We start from the raw sequence: 25,489 nt of genomic DNA on the forward strand, positions 1-25,489 counted from the left end.
CAAAGTGTAGGTATGCCCTCCCAAGACTGGGTCCCCCTAGAGTTCTTAAGTTTTATACTTGTCCACAGTGATCCTCCAGCAACTTATCAATTACAGTTAAGATTTTCCTACCCCTGTACTGGTTCCTCTGGAGCTCATGGCTCTGGTAATTTATGATTTGTAGTATCTGCCTGTCTGTCTCTAGTTTGGGAGGTAGAAGTTGCCCTGGGACCTCAACTCTCTGAGGGATCTAAGAAGAGTTGTTGATTTTTCAGTTTGTTCAGCTTTTTACTTGTTGTTAGGACAAAGTGGTGACTTCCATGAGTATTAAGTGCTGGAGCAGAAACTCAAAGTCTCTCCTGGACTTTTAAATTCAACAATGAAATAAAGTATGTCTAAATATATATGATGTGAAAATCTTTACAGGTACTTGGGATTTAAAACATAGAAGGTCTTTTAGAGATGGTACAGTTCAACCTTCTTGAATTCAGAGAATTATATTAGTCCCAGATTTTACCCAAAATCAGGAAAGCTGGTTAGGTTAAAACCAAATGTGTCTCAGTTTACAGAGGCACTGAATTTTGTAGTCTAGCCCTTTAGTCCTATTCTTTTTCTTTATAGTTATTACAGTACTGGAGTAAAACAACAATTTAAAAATAAAATTTATGGGACTTCCCTGGTGGTCCAGTGGTTAAGAATCTGCCATCTAATGCAGGGCACGTGGGTTTGATCCCTGGTCGGGGAACTAAGATCCCACCTGCTGCGGAGCAACTAAGCCTGCACGCTCTAGAGCATGCATGCTACAACTAGAGAGCCTGCGTGCCACAACTAAGACCCGATGCAGCCAAATAAATAAACATTAAAAAATTTTTTTTAATAAAAGTAAAATTTATGTTTATTTTGCCTGATACTGAAATAGCTTTATTAATACTGATATTTTTAAAATTTCATCATATTTAAAATAAAATGAAATTAAATGTTTAATTTGTTTCAAGTAAAAAAATTTTTAAGCCTGTTGCAAAACAAAGATTCAAATTTATAGGAGGAATTCTTAGTAATTAAAGGAATGGTGGCTGCATTAATCCTGACTCTTCCAACATAATTTCTTCAAAAATAGATACAGAAAAACAAGAACAAATAAAACCTACAATCTTGGCACAACTAGAAGACAAAGCATATCTAAATTTTACATTACCTCCAAGTAGAAAATTATTACCAAGTCACAGTGTACTGTTTCTTGAACTTCTACTGTAAGTCTTTGAGGTGAGCAAGCATACATCAGGAAAAAGTATGTGGGAAAGGAGAAGAGGAAACCTTGTAGCTATCTTAAGATTGATTTGAAATCACTACCAAAAAGAGGAATTCTACCCTAAGTCCAAAAATTCTGAAAAATACTATTTGTAGGTCAGAAGAGACCACAGGTAAAGAAAGAACTTAAATGTATGTAGTGCTCAAGGAAGTATTATATATAGTCTTGAAAAGGTAACTATTTGAGGGAGAAGAGGGTAAAAAGGAAGGCAGAGGTACTCTTTGGAGAATGCTAGTTGAATGGAAATGAATATATGGATGTATACAAATGGATAGATGTATATATCCTTCAAGACAAAAGAATATGCAAATATATATAAATATACATATATATTTATTTATCAAAGGGCACAAAGCTCTTCTCCCCACTGCCAGTACCCCCCCCCCAAAGCCTTCCATTATAGGGACCATACTTAACTCCTTTAGAAGGAGAGGTGATCTTGAACTAAGAATATTTAAAACCACTCCCCACTGTTTGTTCTTTCCATAGAAATACAGTGATGCAAGCAGTATTCTCCTATATATACTATTATAAAGAAGAAAACAAAATGATATTTACTACTATTTGGGTGATAAGATTGTTCTCCCAACAATGAAAAAGTGGGAAAAAACTGCTATATGACTTTCCAACCTGCAATAAATTTCCTTCAACAAGTATTTAGGAATGTTACAGACAAAAAAATCATGATTCAGAATTTTGAAATACTCAGAATGGAAGTGGATTTTTTTTATAAGCATGGATGAAACAGAAAGTGATTGAACTCCAGAAAAAAAAAAGATAAAGTCATATCAAAACAAAGACTAAATTACAAAGTGGCCAAGGAATAATAGATTCAAATGAAACCTTAATAGTGATTGAAGGAAGGCAGGGAAACAACTAAATGAATGAAAATGAGATAAGTAATTTCAAAGGGTTTGAGAGAAGTGGTTGAAAAGGGAGATAGATAAAGAAGATCGAACTTATGTATAATTGCAGTCCCTGAAGAAGAAAAATGAAACCATAGGACTAATATTTAAACTATAATTAAAGTTTTCATAAATAAGCGAGAAAGTAAGATGCCAAGGATTAGGTGGACCTGCAGAGATCAACTCTGATACATATCCTACTGAAACTATTGGATTTTAAGATAAAAAAAAAAATCAGGGCTTCTAGGTATAAAACAACAACAAATTTATAAGTGCAGAGAATTAGACTGGCATCGAATTTTGCAAAATCGAGATAATAAAGCACAAGGCAACAGTAGAGCAGCATTTTCAAAAAATGCAGGGAAAAAAGTCTGAAGCAAAGATTTCATTTGCAGTCAAGCTGTATTCAAATACAAAGATTATAAAAGCAAGTTTTAAACATACTAGAGCTCAGGGAATTCTGTACTTATGAGCTGTTAGTGTACAATCTAGTAGAGGATAAGCTTCATACAACTGAGAGATGTCTGAGGAAATAAACAAAAAAATACATGATCAACATTTAATATACTTAATTATAGATTTTAGCCTAAAGCAACAGTGGGGGCAGGGGTAGAAGAATAATGTGTTATATATTATTTATTATATGTTACTTTACTGTGATAAAATAGAAATAAGGCAACTGAGACATGGTAAGAAAGGAGAGGGAAAGAGGAAAGTAGAATAAGCACACTGGTTATCGTTTAGGCAATAGGTGGGAGTTAAAGAATATCATTAAGATTTGACACATCAAATAGTGAAAGATTAAACATGAAAACAGGAGACCAAGGGCATTTTTAAAAGCTGTAACTACAAAGGTAACCACTAGAACAAAAATGCTAATCTTTGTTAAATTTTTTTAAAATAAAGGAGCAAAGAAAACACCTCATTTAGAGAGAAGGAAAAAAATAGGAAATATACATAATATGTATAAGCATTAAATATTTATTAAAGTATTAAAATGACAGTGAAATCTCTAAGCATTATCAGTCATATCAATAAATGTGAATAAGACTGTTTATTAAAAGAAAAAACATTTCCAGTTTAGTTCACAAGCTCCAAATATAGGCAAAAAGAGACACACCTAAAATGGAATAATCAGAAAGACTAAAAGTAAAAGTATGGGAAAAGGTATACCAGACAAATGAAAACAATGAGAAAACAGGTTATAATCCTGATATTAGATGATGTAGGATTGTAGACAGAAAAGCATTAAATGGGGCAAAGAAGGATACTTTTCAGTGCTGACCTTGAAGATGTAAGAATTAGGAATAATGGTATACTAAATACTACCTTTATCAAGCAGAAACTGAAAGAGATACAAAGAAACATAAATGGAGACAAACTAGTAATAAGATACTTAAACATAGTAGTCTTAGTATGAAATAGATCAAATGGACAAAAAATAATTGATGGTAAACCAGATATAAACAGCATAATCAATAAAATTGACTTTAAGTGATATGTTGAACACTACACTTAGAAAATAGAGTATATGAGGGTACAAAGAGCATTCACCAAAATTGATCATATATTACCTAACCAAAGAAACACCAGTAAATTCAATAAAGGAGAATATTACAAACATATGCCGATTACCATGTAGTAAAACCAGAAATTAATTTTGTTTAATGGTTTTTTTGAAAGCTAATTCTACATAAGAATTTCTTTTTTGAAAAGTTTGATGCCAGTCTAACAACTTCTGGGTAAAAAGGGAAATATATAACTAAAATAACATAATTTCTAAAAATAAGAAAATAGTACACATCCATATTTATGGAATATATTTAATGTAGGAATCAGAAGAAAATTCATAGCCCTAAATACTGTTATTAATGAAAGTATAGTAAGGCTGTGAAGAAGTAGGCAGTCCTGTGCATTGCAGATGGGAATACAGATTGGTATAGCAATTTGAGGGGACGGTATTTGACGATATCTTACCAAAATTGTGTATGCATTTATCTCTTGACCCAGTCCTTCAGAGTATCGATAAAAGAACTGTCTTTTGTTTCTAGATGGTAGGTTTGTTTTTCATAGTGTGGCTTAGCAATTTGAAAACTACTTAAAGTGTAATCTAAGAATGAGCAAATAAGTAAGTGTATTGTGGTTAATGGGAGCTGGGTTTCTTACTGTCAGAGAAGGGAGTTAGAGCTATGGAAAGGGAGAAGCCTGTAATAAACCCTATGACATAGAATTAGAATTGGAAGTACCATGGATTTTAATATATTTTGATAAAAATAGAAACAGATATTGAAGTGTGTTTGTGTATGTGTGTACATATACATATTTCCTAGTTCTCTCTGTTGAGAGGGCCTAGAAACAGTGACACCCGAGTAACTTAGCCTCCATATCTTAGTTTCTAAATACAGTTCTCTACCAAAGGAATCAGAGCTTCCTGGTGAAATGGCTGATTCTAGGACTGGGGCAGGGAAAGAACAGGAAGAGCCTGGAGCATTTGACTGTGCCAGGAAGTTCAAAGAATACTGGGAGCATGTCAAATGGACACAGGAAGCCGACATAGAGGATCTCTCACTGCTGAAATAAAAGACAATTTGAACATCAGAATGAGTAAAGATACGAATGAATTATAACCCATAGAATAAAATAAGAATCCATGAGTTGTTGCTGACATAAATGAATGAATGAATGAAGGGAAAAGAAAACTCTCACAGTAAAATGCCAGTTAGTAAATGTAGATAGAAAATGTAATGGAATTAGAAAATTCCCATTTGACAGCCATCATGGTAATAATTTTTCAGGCAGTATTCATCAGTGGATGCAAAAATCAGTTTGTTAAAGTTTGATGAGAAAACAGAATATTTTCATAGAGATCTTCACAATATACTTACTAATTATAGGGGGGAAATAGTAGCTTTGCTGGGGGGGAAAAACTGGCAGACACTACCTTAATCAAGCTAACAATACTATTTAGGGGGTAAATAGATATGTGGATTTTCATGGGATGTATTGAGGACACATTGCTTCTAAACTATTCCTGTTCAAAATGTACAATCTGAATATAATCAGAAAGAAACAAGACAAAGCCAAATTGAGATACATACCACAATGTAAATGACCTGTATTCTGCAAAAGTGCCAAGGTCCTGAAAAACGAAGACTGAGAAAGTGTTTCAAATTAAACAGGATGCAGTTAAATGCAGCATATGATCCTGGATTGGATTCTGTGCTAGAAGGAGAAAAAAAAGCAAACCATTTTTTTTTCCCCTATGAAGGAAATTAGTGGGAAAATTGAGAAATTTGAATAAGGTTTATATATTAGATAATAGTGCTGTATCTCCATGTTGGTTTTTTATTTTGATAATTATATTTGTCCTTGTTTTTAAGACAGTATTTAGAGGCAAAGGGACCTTATAACCTGCAGCTTAGTCCAGAGGGTTCGGAGAAAAACTTATGTGTGTTTAGAGAATGAAAATGTGGTAAAATGTTAACAGATAATTTGGTAGAAGGATATTTGAAAGTTTTGTACTATTTTTTTTAAACACCTTTATTAGAGTTTGCTTTACAATGGTGTGTTAGTTACTGCTTTATAACAAAGTGAATCGGCTCTACATATGCATGTATCCCCATATCTCCTCCCTTGTACTACTTTTTGAAACTTCTCTGTATGTTTGAAATTATTTCAAAATAGGATGACAAATTTATAAGAATACAAAGTTAATTTTATATTACTATTGTTATAAATTGTTAGCAATAAACCAGAGTGTTTAAAAATAGACTTAAGCACTTATAGATAAAATAAGATTTAATTTATGAAGCTTGAAAGTAAAATATTAAGATTGTAGTTTTCACTGTTATGTCTTTGGCTTCACTGTTGAAACGTAAGTGTATTTTGTGCAAATCTTTCTAGTTGCTGAAAAAACTCTTTTTGGTCTTACTGTAGTTGGAGTAAGCTGGAGGAATGGAGGAGAGGAGGTTGTTATAAGCTAGGTCTCCTCCACTAACTCCATCCTTCAACTCCTTCTAATAGATAACTTCAGAGAAATATTTTGTATAAGTATTTTTGGAAAGGACAACAGGGTTTGTCCTAATTTTACTGTTAGTGAACTTAAGTTTTTGTTTTAGAGAATTTTCTTCAGGCATGCTTATTAGATATTCTGAAGCAGTATTGCCTGTCTCATGTCTTGTTCATATCTCACTTATTTTGAAATCCTTTGACTAGAGTAGGAATTATTCTTGCAATAAATGCTTTCCTTTGCTGATTGTCATTTTCTCCAGTTACTAGGAGTAAGGTAAAACGTTTTCTAACTGCACCTTTGATGAATTCAAATTTTTAATGCAGCAAGTATATCTGGGTGCATCTCAAAATATAAGTGATTTTGATTTCATTGTTTTAAAATAGTATGTTTTAATAGTGGTATTCTTATATTCACTATATTCTTACAGTGGTATAATAACTGCCAAGATTTTGAAGAACAGTAATACAATCAGTTTATAAAAATTTAAAACTTTTAAATGACAGATATGTAAACAAAGGTAATATATAATTGAGAAATTTGGAAAAGTATAAAACATGGTTAATATACCTGTACAAGGAGCTCTCAGACAAGTAATAAACAATTTATAAAATAAGAAAATGATCAAAATATGGGCAGCTTAGAACAAGCAAATCTCAAATGGCAACAAATATAAAAAAGAGATGTTTAATCACTGCTAGTTAGGAAAATTCATATTACAGAAACGAGATTTTTATTTTGCACCTAGCAAAAGAGTGGTAACATTTATATGAAATTATTCAAAAGAGTACCTTAGAACTATACCATTTGACTTAGAGACATATCCACAAGGTATAGTTAAATGAGTAAAACAAAATAAAACTGACAAGAGTCCCAGTTTTGTAAAATGCTAACAAGATCTCTCGTATGTGTATACATCTAAATGTGTATATGATTATATGGTCTTATACAAAAGTGTGGAATGAAAAATACTAAGTTGAAAATGTGTGTTAAGAGGTTTATGTTGGTGCAAGGGGAAATAGGGAGGCAAGCAAAACACATTATATTCCATAGATGCATTCATATAAAGTCATATATTTGTGTATTTATATTGTAAGGACTTGTTTAAAAGATTAAATAAAGATGAGAGATTTAGTTTTAAAAGGAGAGGGAAGGAACCATTAGAAAGATATGGTGTGAAAGTGTTCCACAGAGAGGGAAGATAGCAAAGTTCCTAAGGTGGAAAGTAGCTTCTGGTTAAGGAAAACACATGCACATGTGTACACACGCAGACGCCAGTGCAGCATGATGGGTGTAAGAGAGAGTGATGAGAAATAAGGTCACATAGTTTGAGGCCAGATCATTTATTCTGTTTCCTTAATAAGTTTGGTTTTTACTTTCAGTGCAGTGAAAAACTCTAAACTCCTACTTACACATTTTGATTTATGTTTCACATATATCACTCTGTCAGGTATGTGGCAAATATACTGTGGGGTACAATAGGTAAAGCAGGAAATCTAATAAGAAGCAGCAGCGTAGCACAGGGAGATCAGCTCGGTGCTTTGTGACCACCCGGGTGGGTGGGATAGGGAGGGTGGGAGGGAGGGAGATGCAAGAGGGAGGAGATATGGGAACATATGTATATGTATAGCTGATTCATTTTGTTATAAAGCAGAAACTAACACATCATTGTAAAGCAATTATAATCCAATAAAGATGTAAAAAAATAATAAGGTGATTATATAAATAATACACATGAGAGATTATGTAACTTAACCTAGGGCGATATAGTGGTGTAGATAGAAGTGGATAGATTTGGGATATGTTTTAGAGGTGGAGCTAAAACAATTTGCTGAAGGATTGGTAGGGTAGATTATTGTGATAAGAGGGATCAAGGATAACTCTTAGATATTATTTGGTTTTGTTTGAATGGATGACGATTCCATTTGCTGAAATGGAGAAGACTGTGGAAAGAGCATATTTGTTGCTTTTAAAATCATGAGGCTGGCTGCAATTACCTAGCAAGGACTGTGGGGGTAAAGAGGAGAAGGGAGCCCAAGTCTAAAGCTCACAGGCACTTCAGTGGGTAGAGGCTGAGCAGAGGAAGAGGATATAGCTCTAAAAGCTGAGAGGAAGCAGTCACTGAAGTAGGAGGAACACCAGGACAGTGTTGTGTCATAAACAACTGGAAAAGAAAATGTTTGAAGAGTGAGAATATGGTCAGCTTTGTCAAACGAGATGTATAGTAAGGTAAGAAAAAAAATGACTGTTGACTTTAATCACATAAATTGAAGGTCACTGTAATGATATTGACAAGTCTTAGTGGAATCTGGGGACTGGATGTCTGATTGCAGTAAGGTTGAGGAGAGATAGGTGATGAGAAGTTAGAGCCACCAACTATAGACGTTTCTTTCAAACATTTTTACTCTGAAGTAGAGCAGAAAGAGGGGTGAAGAGAAGGGGTGGTAACTGAAGGGGCAGCGTGGAGTCAAAGGAGATGCTACAGCATGTTTCTAAGCTTGTGGTCTTTGATAGGGAAACCATGATGAGGGAAGAGCATATGGAAAGGAATAGGAACAGAGATGTCAATAATGACAGCAGAGAAGGGAGAGTGTGGAAAAGTACAGATGAAACAATTGAATTGATAGATTTGGTGATGGGAAGTGAGATAGTTGCTGCTGATTTCTGTTTTCTCAATGGTTTGAGGCAAGGTTATCAGTGGAGAGTTGATTTGAGGGAGAGAAGGTAGGAAGTATCTGACCTGGAGAATGGGATAATGGGACAAATAAGCCAAGTTATAATGTCAGGCAATGTTAAGTGTTAGTTGAGATTTATGGTCATCAGTTTAGAAACACAAGGGGGATGTGGGTGTGAGTGTGCACGCACACTTAACATTTCCAGTAATTGTCAGCCACTTGCATAAAGATAAAAGGATAATTGGGTAAATGTATGGGGCGTCAATACTTGGTTGGGGCTGTGCTAAGCAAGTATCTTAATGAGAGAAGAGTAGAAGTGAAAAAATAGTGATGGACCATGGAATCTAAAGAGAGAAGAAAGGGCATGAGAATATGTAGATAGTAACAAAGTGGTGAGGTAAATGGATTGGAGGACTTGATGAAGGTTAAAGAATTTCTGGAGAGATAATACAAAATAGGAGAGTTGCATAGAAGGCAAAGTGGAATGCGTGAAATTGAGATTTTGGAGGTGATGTGATTATTGTTTATGGCAGAGTTAAGGTATGGCAGTAGGAGTGCTTGACATGTGGTGGTGGTTGATCATTTTGGAGGTTGGGAGATAAAGGAACTGAGAGGCTAAGGTATTTGCACTAATTTTTTACACAGATGCTGAAGTCACCAGAGATAAGAGCAGGATTAGAATGAGAAGTAGTTATGTGATACTTATCAGTGCATGAGGGAGAGGGAAAGTGACCAAGGGTCACCACAAAGATTTTTGGGGTGGTATAAATTTCATGGCTTGAGCTTCAGGATATCTGGGGTTTTTAGAGAAGAAGAAAGGAAAATTGAGGAGAGAATGGGGAGCAAAAAGGACATATCTTCCAGACCCATGAGTACAGGAGATGTAGTATTTAAAAACAAACTAATTAGTCTCTATTTGAGAGGGCTTCAGGTGACATGTTTCAGTTAGAGAAAGAAATATTCAAAGAAGAATTTGAGGACATTGGGGAATTTGCTGATCTAGACTGAATTTCAGTGGGTGCAGTAGAAGAGCTTGGGAAGGAGGAGAAGTATAAATTAGATTAGTGGATGTACTTTGTTGTTTAGGGATTAAAGTCTGAGTAATGAATGGATTACTTGAGGTGGGACTTGGTTTTCTAATGCCATTTTAAGCTGGATGATAAGGGGCCACTGATCAACTGTTTCCTTCTCTGGTTCTTTGCCCACTGCAGCAGAGTGGCAACCAAGGATAAAGGAAGCCTCCTCAGGAGACTGCTCTATTAGAGCCCTTGGAGGTACAGAATATATGTAGGATTGTAGGCCTTTGGCAAATTGGGGAAGAAGACTCATGTGGAGTATGAAGCTAGGAACCTTTTTCAGCTTTGAAATCAGACTCAGTGTTAAAAGAGAACTCATCTTCAGGTAACCTGTATTCAAGTACTACTAATAACTTGTAATAAAAATATACTTTTTTTTTTTTGGATTGTCTAGGTTACTTTTACAAAGAGAAAGTTTGGATTAATGAAGAAAGCCTATGAACTTAGTGTGCTCTGTGACTGTGAAATAGCACTCATCATTTTCAACAGCTCTAACAAACTGTTTCAGTATGCCAGCACTGATATGGACAAAGTTCTTCTCAAGTATACAGAATATAATGAACCTCATGAAAGCAGAACCAACTCGGATATTGTTGAGGTAACATATATCTAGTAATGCCTGAATTGTAGATAATAATTAAATCTTGATTTAATAACTTTAACTGTCAGGTTGCTTTTTATATTCAAAATATAAATCGGTTATAGATATAGCTTTTCTCTGAATTGTTTCTTAGAAGGGTCTAATTATTACTATATGATGACCCATTTATGTTATAAGCATATCCTAATCATTGAGAAAAAATAAACTAGGCTGTTGTACTATATACATCAGTATAATCTAACATTTCATCTATGATTACTTATTTTGTATGACTTTTTAAATTAATATTATAAGAAGCTATCACTTTAGACAGTATGAAGTTATAGTTTTAACATGTCTTAATTATTTCGTCACCTCAGTGACTACCCACAACTTTAAACACTAATGAAATGGAAGGGAATGATGTAAATATTATTTCTATTTTGTTAACAGTGCTTTGGTTGTGGGGGGGAAGATTGCCTCATTATTTTTTTTAATCTGTTACCCTTTGGTATCTCTCATAGTTCTACCAACCTAATTAAGTGAAAATAAGAAAAGGAGTTTTATAGAATGATTTCAGTCTATTCAGAAAGTGTTTTAAGACAAAACCTTCAAAAAGAAGAACCAATATACTTTCCCATTCAACTATTTTCTGTTGCAAAAATCTTATAAAAGATAACTTTCTATGTATATTTCTAATAACATTTTAAATTAGCATTCTTATTTACTTTTATCTTTTTTGTTTATACTTCGAGGTTTTATTTTATTTTTGTTCGAAATGGATTTTTTTTTCGCTGCTTGAAAAGACATAATGTTTACTTAGTTTTGTAATATTAGAAAACTGTTTCAATAAATTAGAGATTTCCTTGCTTAAAGTACTGAAATCATGGGAAATGATTCAGAACTAGCCATACAGAACTAGCCATAAAAGAAGAAGTCCAAATTTAGATTTTATTTGAGAAATTGAAATTAAGATAGAGAAATATACTTTATTGTATAGGAATCTGATTTATTTGCCTCCACAGATTATGTTATAGTTCTGAAAATGCATTTTAAATTTCCCCTATATTTTTCTACCTTAACCATTCCTTTTTGGGCAGTAATTGATTGATTGTTACTGCAAAAAAAAATTCTGCTACTTTTATTAGAAAAATACTTAATTTTTAGCAATTAATTGTTTGAAATGAGAAGTAAAAGTGTAGTATAATTAGAGCTACAATTCCTCTGTTGCTTGATTTTCCCACCATTTTATTTGAGTGGCTCACTCCAGTGTTTATGAAGCTTTTGATCTTGCTTTTGTTGATCACTTCAGTTAAACTACATGGTTACATCTTTGGCCAAACTCCTTAGCACAGTTGTGTTTTAATCAATTGTAAGTTATTTTATATCATTTAGCTTTTATGGTATATCTTATCACTTATGTGCCATATAAACTGCTTAGTAGACTCTCCCCCGGTTATGTATCATAATGCATTTTGAATCGTAATTTTGTAAATTAGGGGATCTTGGTTTGGGTGAGCTTCATAAAGAGACTTTGTAACGGGCTTTCCTTGAAATAGAAGGTATCCCTGGTGTTTAGTTTAAAATGACATTTTAAAAACCTCTGTGTCTTATCAAAAGCTCCACTGCCTTAAGTCAAACAAAAAAATAGAGTTGACTTTAATAGTGTCAACAAATAGATGTTGAAGCTAGTTTCATTATAGAAGGCAATCACCTCCTTAACCCTAACTACTCTGCTCTTTCATTGCAGCAGTTGTTGTTCTTGGCCCCCGGAAGTTGAGGGTACTTCGCACAGCCTAAAGTTTACTTCCTTAGAGAATATGAAGAATATAGTGTGATTTAATCCTCACAGAATTTTCAGACTACCTCAGTCTTCATCTCTGTTGTGGTCAGCAGTCAAAGTGTAAGAGAGTAAATCCCAAACATTTTTTAGCACTCTCCTATATTATAGTTTGCTTTAGTGTGAAGCAAATTGCCATCAATTGCCATTTTGATGTTTTATTTTTTTAATTGAATTTCTTAGATATAAATGAACATGAACCTTACCAGTAGCTCTTTTTGAAGTTCTGAATTATATAAATATAAGACACATTATGTAAATACAAGACAGAAAACATTGGATTATAAGGGATTTAATTTGTTGTGGTAGGATAAAATTATAAGGCTTAATTCACCTTTCTTGTATGTTAATGTCTTACTGAGTTAATCTTCATTATAAGACAGTAGTGGTTACCCTTGTAAGATGGTCTTTATTCCACATGTAAAGGTGATGCAACTACATCCTCACTAGTAGTGCATACATACCTGAGTTCTTTTTATCAGTTGTGGTGATGACTTTATGCTAATGCAGCTACCAAGATTGTTGTGAACCAAACTAAATTAACAGGATAAGAGTAATGACAAATGCTTATATAAAGCTTCCTATGGGCCACTTTCTAAGTGCTTTACAAATATCTTATTTAAGGATATTTTTAGAATATCATTTTAAGTATTTTTTCCTTTTACATATAGTTTCCTTTCAAACCGTTGTAATAATTGGAAGCAAACTTGTTGACGTGCATTTGTTCATTTGACAAAAATATTTGAGGAACTTCTGCATGCTAGGGACTCTGCAAAGTGATATTATTTAGAGATTTCTAATTCAAGCCACGAGACTTTTTTTTTTCTCCTACCTACAGTTCTGTAAAACATTGAGATACACTTTTACCAGTGGAAGATTTTATATTAAACCTCTAACAAATTGGTTCTGGACTCTTGAGCCATCTCATGATGTACTCATTCGCTGAGTACATCAACAATAAATGGAGGCATGAACAACTATAAGTGATCTACTTTAGAGTGTTTCCTTATGCAATATGACCAACAGTGAAACTAACTGAAAATTTTGTGAACAGCTTTCATAAGGCCTCTAACCTGAATTCACCCATTTCCTGTTGCATATATGTTAGTCTTTAAAATTAGCAGGGTTTTGCTTTCCCCCAGAACTGAAATATTCTTTGACATAATCTTACATATATTAAAATGGAGTCTTCTGTAGATGTACCAATTTTTCTATTCTGCTGGATCCTACACACAGGCCCTTTGGGGATGTACTGTGGAGAGAAGAGGGATGGGTGCCCTGTATTGTTAACCACATCTGCATAGTCCATGGCATAAGGATGCACATGTTTTTGCCTGTGGAATTAGATCTAATATGTTTTCTGGGAGCACTATAGAATAAATATAATATAGTAAAAGTAAAAGTAGTTGGTATTTGAATATTGTGACGATAAACAGAGGAATACATGATGCTCACATTGATCTACAGGTATTTTTAACCACAGGTATTAGAAACACATCTACAGAGTAGTGTTTTCTATCTTTGCTTTTCCTTGTTTCGTATTATTTATATTTTAAAACTAGTCTCTTAAAATTTTAATCAGTTTTAACATTTTAATCATAGTTGATAAGAATTTTTTCTGTATAGCTTTGTTTTTTTTTTAATCAACAGCATTTACATATTTTAAATTGCATTTAGGAATTTTAAATCAAGGTCTGCAATGTCTTGGATGTATATATCTCCTGCGTTGAGAAAGCTAAATACATGAAAATGGAAATTTACACATTGGTAAATTAGGAGATTGTCATTGGGGTAAACTTTGTAAGAGACTTCATAACTGGATTTCTTTGAAAGGGGAGTATCACTGTTGCAGTTAAAATGACATTTTATTTGAAAATGTTTGTGTGCTGCTTTTCAGGAATATATTCCTTTCAAAAAATGAGTTGTATTACTTCATTCCCTATAGTTCATTAGGAAACATCAAAGATATACATTGTATCTTTTTATATTGGTAAGCATTGACACAAAGAAAGGTGGCTGATTTTTGTTTGGTCCTACAAAAGGTAGTAATTTAATTGAAATGTACAAAGAAAATGTTATAACCCCCAAATCTTCTTTTCAGTAAATTGATTTAAAAACTTGTAAACAGTATTATGCAATTTTATAAGAACATTAGATATGTCCTAGAGTATTAGAAACTAGAAATGAAAATCACCAATCTAATTAGTTGCCATTATTCATTCACTTTGAATTTATACTGAATAAAAGCCTAGAACCAATACAAGGGTTCTGCATCAAAATAAAAATTATGCTAAAGGCATGAAGTGAGGATGTTAGCAGCCGCTACACAATAAATGCCTGAGATTACTTTTGTATCTACTTTTCTTTCACTTTGCAATAATATTTGAAATATTAAATATATCTGCTCATAATATATTTAAAATAGCATTATATATTTAAAATAGTGACTTGGTGGCATTGGACATTCAGTAAATAGCTTGTGTGGTGATTCAGATCATTGTGCTGTCATTTAAGGGTGTAAATACAGGGGCCATGGCCAGTTATATCTCTTATTAATATCTTGTGAACTGTTCCCAGATAGAGGTATTTTCTTCACCACAGGAGTACTACAGTACTTAAATTATTATTATTTTTTCACTTGCATTATCTCATTTGATCTTCATATCCAAGATAAGCTTTTTCAGAAGCAGAAATTGAGACTAGGGTTTGACTTGCCCAGAGTCATGTAGCAATTTAGTGGGAAAACTGGGATTAGAACCTAGGTCTTTAACATTACCTCCTCCCTTTGTTCCCCAGTTTACCGAATCCATTGGAGCTCTGGGACATTGCACCGTAAATAGATAAGATTTTATACATATACCAGTAATGTATAACATATAGTAAACATGAATAAGTTTTCCTCAATAATGAACAGAAAATTAGTGAAGTAATTGCAACAAGAATAATATACAACATTTATCAAGTACTTATTATGGCCTGGTACTCTTCCCAGGGCTTTTATTTATATTATCTTATTATATTATTGAATCCCTCTAATTATTCCCATTTCGTAGTTGAGGAAATTGAGGCACAGTGATAAATGAAGTAAGATGATGATAATTTGTGTTCTAAAGGAAGAGAAAATCTGCTTTTTTGAGTCTTAATAGTTCTTCCCTGCTTTCAGATTACAAAGGAATTTGGAAATAATATCTCTGAAGATAGGGAATCAATATAAGATGCATCTATCAATTACTAAATAAAAACAGCTGGTAGTAAAAGTGATCATGCCAGGAGTACATTATTTAAAATCAATAGTTCTCAAAGTGTGGTGCCTTTAGCAGCAGCATCAGGATCACCAGAGCACTTGTTAGAAATCTAAGTTCTTGGGCCCCACCTCAGACCTACTGAATCAGAAACTTTTGAGATGAGGCCTAAGCAATCTTGTATTAACTTGAAGTAACTTGTCCCAAGTGCAGTGAGACTAAAAGCTTCAAGTTAGCATGCAATGTCTTGGCAGTGGTTATCCAGCTTTTAAAATATTTTTATCCCTAAGACTATCCTCTGAAATAATTTCAAGCAGTGAGCAAGCACAAATTGTAACTTTTAAGACCTTCTAAAGAGCAATTCAAAGTAGTATGCTGATTTGGTGTGAATTGCAAACTAGGGAACACATTTTTAATGGGTGACCTTTCGATTCAATTCTTTATGGGTTATACGTGCTTCTTTGAGTGTATTTAGGGGGTCTGGTGGGGATGGGTGGGGAGATGGACTCCAGTTCCTCAGCTGAGCAAAAAAGAAAGAAATGACTTTTGTCTCCTGAGATCATCTAGTTACAGAATTTGGAGGCATGATTATGTTTAGGTTTTCTGACAGGATTATTATGTCCTCAGAGAGCCTTTTTGAGCCAATCAATTTTTTTCTCCCCATGTTACAGATGAGGAATGGAACAGACAGGGAGTGTTTAAGAGGCTTGCCTAATGTTTTACAGGGCTGCAGTGGAGCGGCAGGGAAAGGGAAAAAATAATGAAACATCTGAAGACAAGACAAAGCTTTCCTCCACCTCCAGCCCCCTGCCCTGCTCTTTTATTCCTAACAGAGCCTGAAGCAGCAGGATGGTGATTCACAGGGTGAGGCACGAAATCCTCATGGCCCTCCTCCTCTTCCCACATGTCCTGCACCATCACCTCACACAGCAATCACCATAGCTCTTACAATTTCAGTTTTACTCTTTTCATTTTGCTATGTATTTGAATATTATTATTTATCATACAATTATTGGTTTTCATTTATGTGCTTTTTATAAGGAACTATGCATCTCTGCGTGTGATTTTTATTTTCTTGAGGTCAGGTTTTTCTCCATCAGAGATTGATGTTGCTGATATATAAACAGGAATTCATGGGTGAAAAGGGTGATATATATATATATATATATATATATATATCACTTCATAATATGGCTCACATTTCTGTAATGCATTTCTTGTGATTATTGATGAATACTTTTGTATCCTTTTTATGTCCCTATGTGTCATGGATTGAATGTTTTAGTACTTACGATGAGATAAATTGTTCTTTTTTTCTCAGGAAGTTCTTTGATACATTGACCAAATTTTTGACCAGTGAGAAAAGGAAGGTACAGAGGATTGGGAGAATGGTCAGAGAAAACTTCCTCTAGAGGTGACACCATCACCTGAGTCCTTTAAAGGATAGGGTTGGAGAGAGAAAAGGGGTTAGAAGAAAGGTGTTGTAGGTCAGGGGGGACAGCTTATGTGGAAAGTAGGAAATGAGGTATAGCATACTTATTTTATGGAATTAAAATCAGCTATGAATAGCTGTAGTGTAGTGTGAAGAGTGGAAATAGCTAAAACCTGAGAAGTAAACCAGATTCCGAAGAGACGTATAATACTTTTGACTTTCTCCTGAAGGTTTGGGTGCCTACTGGAAGAGCCTAATAGAATACCTGCCTGCGGTTTTACTGACTCTCTTGCACTTCCCAAGCTGTAAATTCTGTTAGGATTGCATTGTAATTTTTTTGAAAGGGGCTGAAGAGAAAAGGGTAAAAGTATTGAATGTAATGCATTATTTCTTCATTTTTTAATTTATTGAACTGATATTTATCATATATATGAGACATTGTACGGGACACTGGGAATATGGTGGTAACTGGCCATATTTCTTCTGTTTTTCTAACAGGATTATGTGTGGCTATTTTATTATCTTACTTCAGAAGTCCCTTTGTTGGATACACTTCAGTATGGATTCAAGGCATTTAGAATCCGAAGATTTTGATGTTTACCACCAAATATTAACCATTCAGCATATAAATATTATATTAGTATTAGAGCTGGAAGCTCATTTAGAGCAAAAGCTGTAGAGTACTCACTGTATTTAACAATGTTATGGGTATGCCTGAAAAGGAGATATATCTATAGTCTAAGTTGTATTTCAGTTCTCTTTTATAAAGGTAGCTAAGGCAGACATGCAGTATACAGGCAGTATGGATATATGTGCAGTATACATATAGAAAAATATAAACCAATATTCATATCATACATATCATATATGATATGATATATCATATCATATAGTTGATGGAATGCCTTGAATACCAGGCTGTAACATTTGATATTTGTCCTATGGGCATTGGGCAGCTGTTAGAAGTGTTTAAAAGTTTAGGCAGTCAAACAGTTGTTGTAAGAATACTCATCTGGCAACAGATAATTAACATTTTAAAAGAAGTTTATAGTTTTAAAAATAGACTGTTACCTCACCTCTTAATTATGGTAGCTTTTTAGTAATGTTGAGATTTGTATGATGATGAATGCTATTCCAGTTGGTTTGAATGGGGAAGAGGGATTAAAGTGGGGATTTAGGCTGTGTTCTAAAGTGTGTAATGTATTCACACATGACACTTTTTCTTAATTGAGCTATAAAAATTTTGAGTACACCGTTTGTAGAAAAGGAAATGTTTAGAATTTGACCATAATGTGAATATGGTCAAATATTATTTTATAAATAATCTGTACAATGTGATCTCCTTTAATATAGCAATTTAAAGTATTTGTACTTAAAATCACTTCATTATTATTATGCAAAAATGACAGAATGACCAAAATTATTGTGAAAAGGAGTTTGTGTTATGAAAAGGTTTGGAAACCTTGATCTAGTTCTGTACTTTATTTATTTTTTTGCGGTACGGGGGCCTCTCACTGTAGTGGCCTCTCCCGTTGCGGGGCACAGGCTCCGGATGCGCAGGCTGAGCGGCCATGGCTCACGGGCCCAGCCGCTCCGCGGCATGTGGGATCTCCCCAGACCGGGGCACGAAGCCGTGTCCCCTGCATCGGCAGGCGGACTCTCAACCACTGCGCCACCAGGGAAGCCCAGTTCTGTACTTTATTTAATTGATAAGGAAACTGGGGTCCAAACAAAGTAAAGAACTTGTCCAGGATCATACCAGTACATAATGACAAAACCAAGACTTAAATAATGTTCTCTTGAAAGTCTTGGGTCTATCTCAGTGGTCCCCAACCTTTTTGGCACCAGGGACCAGTTTTGTGGAAGACAGTTTTTCCACGGGGGCGGGCGTGGGGGATGGTTCAGGCGGTAATGCGAGCAATAGGGAGCAGCAAATGAAGCTTCACTCCCTAGTCTGCCGCTTACCTCCTGCTGTGCAGCCTGGTTCCTAACAGGCCGTGGACTGGGTTGGGGAACGCTGGATCTCTTTGAAAGACTGTAGATCCTTTAACGCAAAGACTTTGAGAAACAGCATTAGTATTCTTCCTGGTGGATTCCCACAGATCCAGCACATGGCTTAATAGTGACCTATAAAACTGAACTAAAAGCAGTGTTGCTCACTTCAGTGTTAATTCATTTATGATACTCTTAAAAATCCATCAAACGTTACCCAAAGCTAGTAAGGACAAAACCATAAAGTATCTTTAAGTGGAAATAAAGCTCAAGAATGAACAGGATGTGATTTCCTTCGCTCTGTAACACTGGAAACGATACTTTTTTTTTGTTTTTTTTTTTTTTGTTTTTTTTTTTGTTTTTTTTGTGTGTGTGGTACGCGGGCCTCTCACTGTTGTGGCCTCTCCCGTTGCGGAGCACAGGCTCCGGTTGCACAAGCTCAGCGGCCATGGCTCACGGGCCCAGCCGCTCCGCGGCACGCGGGATCCTCCCAGACCGGGGCACGAACCCGTGTCCCCTGCATCGGCAGGCGGACTCTCAACCACTGCGCCACCAGGGAAGCCCGAAACGATACTTTTGTTTCAGTATCTCTCCATCTTCCACATCTCCTCCCAGTATATATATCTTCCAGCTTTCAGACAAGTAAACAGACTTTAAAAGAAAAAAGTACAAGTGCTTCCGGTGTAGTGCAGTTTATGCATTCCTGAAAATTTTTACAGACTGCAAAACCTATGCAACTTTGTGTTCTGAGCACCAACATAAACTAAAACTAATTACTAATTTAGAAGATAGTTTGAACTGCTCAGTGAGGCACCTTAGTGAAGCTAGTGATGACAAGAGTTGGTATGATAAATTCACCAGATTAATTACTTGAATAGAAATGCTGGCAGCACTTTAATTAGGATGGAGATAGTGAGTATTAGGACAGTACAGATGGCAGTGTAGCAGTGAGCCATGGGGGGAAGAGGGGGTTAACGTTAAAGTGGGCATGGGAACCTGCAACAAGGCTGGGAGTACTCCTCTGAAGCCCTCATTTAAAATTTTCTTATAATACAGATAAATGTTCCTGCTGTCAGGAGGACATTCTCCTTTCCTCCTGAAGGTTGTGATGCTGTTCCCTCTTTCCTGGCTGCCCTTTCCTAGGAAAAATCACCAATGAACCAAAGTGACTTCTTTATTATACTGACATCATTCTCTGTTTATCAGTTTCATATGAGCTAATTTGCATTCCAAAACATGTTTTATAGTAGAGCAGATTACTGTTTAATCATAGAAGGGTTTTTTCTTCCCTCCCTCCCTCCCTCTCTCCTCCCTCCCTCCCTCTCTCCTCCCTCCCTTCCGAGATAGCGTTCATCAGCTTATGTTCATCTGAATAAACGGCTGCTATGTAAAAGAAAATTATTCAGAGATGGGAAGTTGTATTATCTTTCTAGTTTCCTTTGCAATATAAAGAAGGTTTTCATAGATTTTATTGGCTTTTGTTTCATATAGTTCGGTTCATTGTAATCATTTTTTTTAACATCTTTATTGGAGTATAATTGCTTTACAATGTTATGTTAGTTTCTGCTGTATAACAAGGTGAATCAGCTGTATGCATACGTATATCCCATCCCTCTTGCATCTCCCTTCCACCTTCCTTATCCCACCCCTCTAAGTGGTCCCAAAGCACCGAGCTGATCTCCCTGTGCTATGCAGCTGCTTCCCACTAGCTATCTATTTTACATTTGGTAGTGTATATATATCAGTGTTACTCTCTCATTTTGTCCCAGCTTACCCTTCCCCCTCCACGTGTCCTCAGGTCCATTCTCTATGTCTGTGTCTTTATTCCTCTCCTGCCCCTAGATTCATCAGAAACATTTTTTTTTACATTCCATATATCTGTGTTAGCATACAGTATTTGTTTTTCTCTTTCTGACTTAACTCTGTATGACAGACTCTAGGTCCATCCACCTCACTACAAATAACTCAATTTCGTTTCTTTTTATGGCTTATATTCCATTGTATAGATGTGCCACATCTTCTTTATCCATTCATCTGTCGATGGACAGTTAGGTTGCTTCCATGTCCTGGCTGTTGTAAATAGTGCTGCAGTGAACATTGTGGTACATGACTCTTTTTGAATTACAGTTTTCTCAGGGTATATGCCCAGTTGATAATCTTAATATACCTGGATATAGGACTCAATAGGTATAAATTCCAATGTGATGATTATTCATAATGATAATAATAAACATTTCCAAAGTTTTTAGTAAGCTGCATGAAGTACTTTCACACTACTTGGTATTTTTATAAATCATTGCCTCAGGTATCTTTCATTATGTGAAATTGAATGCTCAGTGAGGCAACTTTGTGTTGCTAGTGGCTACCACAGTGGGTATTATAGACATACTTGAGATTAACATTTTTTGTTCTTTTTATTGAGATATTCACAGACCATAAAATTCACCATTTTAAATTATACAGTTAGTGATTTTTAGAACATTCACAAGTTTGTACAACCATGAATGCTAATTCCAGAATATTTTCATCAGTCCAAAAAGAAACTTGGTATCCATTCATTTCCCAGTTCCCCTTCCCCCCTGCCCCATGGTGGCAGCCACTAATCTACTTTTTGTATCTATGGATTTGCCTGTTCTGGATATTTCATATAAATGGAATTATTTAATATGTGGTCTTTTGTAACTGGTTTCTTTGATTTAGCATAATGTTTTCAAGGTTCATCCATATTGTGGCATGCATTGGTACTTCATTCCATGGTTAAATAATATTTCATTGTATAGATATACCACATTTTGCTTATCCATTCATCAGTTAGGAACATTGGGTTGTTTCACTTCTTGAGTGTTGTGAAAATGTTACTGTGAAACTTGTGTACAAGTTTTTGTATGGACATATTTTCATTTCTCTTGGGTATCTCACCATGAGTAGAATTTGCTGGTAGCTCTTTGTTTCTTTTGGGGGAAGTTGATGATGGAACTCTGGAAAATGTGGAATTCTTTTCAACATTTAACTTTAAAAAAAAACAAAAAAAATCAAAAAACAACTTTACGGGTGTCATTAAAAAATACTTGGCTCATCTTTTCCTAAAAATGTTGACCTTTTTAAATTTCAGTAACATTAGGCCAGGTTATCTGGACCAGTTCTTCAACTGAAGACAACTAAAAACGCTTGATGAGTTGTACAAAAACTTTGTTTTAGCATCAAAGAACTGTTAAGGAATATGCCAGGCCAAAATTAAGAAAATGTTAGAACCTAAAAGGTAAAGAAGTATTTAAAGCTCTGGCTACCCTGAATCATTTGCCCATTTGGATAAAACAGCTAAGAAACTAAGCTTCAGGTTTCGGTGGATTCAGAGGCAAGAGGACAGTTATTACTTCTAGGTTTCTGAGTCTAATTGATTGCTTCTAATTGATTGCTTGGACATCAAGCTGGGACCTCAGGAAGAGGGAAGCTCACTGCCTTTTCCCTACTTGCAAAGGACTGCCAGGAGAATTGTGCTGACCAGATAGGGCAAAGAGGAGAAAAAGAAAAGAAAGAAGGAGAACCTATCTCTGAGAGGTTGTAAAATAAGTTACCAGCATTGTGCAGAATCACAAAACAAAGGAATATAACACAAGAAGTCTGAGAAGAGTGGTGTCCCAGTTACCTCGATGAAGCAAATATATATCCTTTTTGAATAAACGCACCTTATTGTAGGCATCAAAAATCTTCAAGTAACCTTTCAAGGTCATTGAGCATCTGTCATACAGAGATGACCAAACGTAAAAGAAAACAAGGCACAATAAGCAAAATGCAGCAAGAAATAGCAGAAACTGATACCTAAATATTTCAGATATTGCTATTATTATACATAGATTATAAGCAATTTCACTTACTATGTTTTAATTTTTTAAAAGCTTGCAAATGTCTGTATGAAACAAGAAATTATAAAACAAGTGATATAGCAGACTTGAATGAAATACTTCTGGAAATGAAAAAAATATAATGGCCAAAATTAAAATCTTAGTAGACATATTGCAAGTATATTTGACATAGCTGAACAGGAAATTTGTGAACTGAAAGAATAAATTATCTATAATGCAACACAAAGAGATGAAAAGGTGGAAAATACCAAGAGGTTGAGAGAAAAGGAGGATTGTTTAGAAATTCTAGCCTAAATTTAACTGGCATTCCTGGAGGGAAGAGAATGGGGCAGAGGCAATATTTGAAAAGATAATGACAGAATTTTCCAGGATTAATGAGAGTCTATAGTTCTCAGATTTAAGAAGCCCAACAAATCCCAGGCAGAGTTAAAAACCTTTTAATCTCTACATAGACATATTACAATGAAACTGCAGAAAACAAATGACAGAGAAAAATTTAAACACATTATCTTCAAAGGAGTGCTGACTGATTCTAAACAACAGCAAATGAAATCTGTAGTCAGTGAAATGATATCCTAAATGTGCTGGGGAAAAAGGAGTTGGAATCCAAGTTAGAATTCTATATCCATAAAAAATATCTTCAGAAATGAGGGCAAAACACCAGTGTATCAGCTTTGCAACTAAACCACCTCAGAGTTTTGAAGAAAGGGTCAAAACCAAGTCAAGCCAGACTGCTGTGGTAAGAAAGCAGTCTTCATGCGAAGATCATATGACCTCTACAAGCTTCACGTGGACAGTGATCCATGTCTGTTTTTGTTTTTTTTTAACCTCTTTATTGGAATATAATTGCTTTACAATGCTGTGTTAGTTTTTGCTCTATAACAAAATGAATCAGCTATATGTATGCATATATCCCCATATCCCCTCTCTCTTGTGCCTCCCGCCTACTCTCCCTATCCCACCCCTCTAGGTGGTCACAAGCACGGAACTGACATCCCTGTGCCATGCAGCTGCTTCCCATAGCTATCTGTTTTACATTTGGTAGTGTATATATGTCAGTGCTACTCTCTCACTTCATCCCAGCTTACCCTTACCCCTCCACGTGTCCTCAGGTCCATTCACTACGTCTGCATCTTTATTCCTCTCCTGCCCCTAGATTCATCAGAGCCATTTTTTTTTAGAGTCCACATATCTATGTGTTAGCATATGGTATGCTATTTGTTAGCATATGGTATTTGTTTTTCTCTTTCTGACTTCACTCTGTATAAGAGACGCTGGGTCCATTCATTTCACTACAAATAACTCAATTTCGTTTCATTTTATGGCTGAGTAATATTCCGTTGTATAGATGTGCCACATCTTCTTTATCCATTCATTTGTCATTGGACACTTAGCTTGGTTCCATGTCCTGACTGTTGTAAATAGTGCTACAGTGAACATTGTGGAACATGTCTCTTTTTGAATTATGGTTTTCTCAGGGTATATGCTCAGTAGTGGTATTGCTGGTTCATATAGTAGTTCTATTTTTAGTTTTCTAAGGAACCTCCATATTGTTGTCCATAGTGGCTGTATCAACTTACATTCACACCAACAGTGGGAGAGGGTTCCCTTTTCTCCACACCCTCTCCAGGCTTTATTGTTCATAGATGTTTTGATGATGGCCATTCTGACCAGTGTGAGGTGACACCTCATTGTGGTTTTTGATTTTCATTTCTCTAATGATTAGTGATGTTGACCATCCTTTTCATGTGTTTGGCAATCTGTATATCTTCTTTGGAGAAATGTCTATTTAGGTCTTCTGCCCATTTTTGGATTGGGTTGGGGTTTTTTTGATATTGAGCTTCATGAGCTGCTTGTATATTTTGGAGATTAATCCTTTGTCAGTTGCTTCATTTGCAATATTTGCTCCCATTCTGAGGTTGTCATTTCTTCTTTATGGTTTCCTTTGCTGTACAAAAGCTTTTAAGTTTCATTAGGTCCCATTTGTTTGTTTTTATTTCCATTTCTCTAGGAGGTGGGTCAAAAAGGATCTTGCTGTGATTTATGTCAAGAGTGTTCTGCCTATGTTTTCCTCTAAGAGTTTTATAGTGTCTGGCCTTACATTAGGTCTTTAATCCATTTTGAGTTTGTTTTTGTTTATGGTATTAGGAAGTGTTCTAATTTCATTCTTTTACATGTAGCTATCCAGTTTTCCCAGCACCACTTATTGAAGAGGCTGTCTTTTCTCCATTGCATATTCTTGCCTCCTTTATCAAAGATAAGATGACCATATGTGCGTGGGTTTATCTCTGGGCTTTCTATCCTGTTCCATTGATCTATATTTCTGTTTTTGTGCCAGTACCATATTGTCTTGATTACTGTAGCTTTGTAGTATAGTCTGAAGTCCGGGAGCCTGATTCCTCCAGCTCCATTTTTCTTTCTGTAGATTGCTTTGGCTATTCAGAGTCTTTTGTGTTTCCATACATATTGTGAAATTTTTTGTTTTAGTTCTGTGAAAAATGCCATTTGTGGTTTGATAGGGATTGCACTGATCTCTAGATTGCTTTGAGTAGTATAGTCATTTTCACACTGTTGATTCTTCCAATCC

General features: G+C 35.2%; 1 protein-coding gene across 8 annotated transcripts in view; it reads left to right on the forward strand.

Moving 5' to 3' along the window:
- MEF2A (myocyte enhancer factor 2A) overlaps positions 1-25,489 on the forward strand; it is a 174,566-nt gene that overhangs the window by 86,459 nt on the left and 62,618 nt on the right. For all 8 annotated transcript variants that reach the window (XM_032621893.1, XM_032621895.1, XM_032621898.1 and 5 more), the window contains one exon: positions 10,348-10,551. In XM_032621893.1, the coding sequence (XP_032477784.1) occupies positions 10,348-10,551 (204 nt within the window). The remainder of the gene's footprint in view (positions 1-10,347; positions 10,552-25,489) is intronic.

Source organism: Phocoena sinus, chromosome 2, assembly GCF_008692025.1.
Source record: "Phocoena sinus isolate mPhoSin1 chromosome 2, mPhoSin1.pri, whole genome shotgun sequence".
NCBI classification, from domain to species: Eukaryota; Metazoa; Chordata; class Mammalia; order Artiodactyla; family Phocoenidae; genus Phocoena; species Phocoena sinus.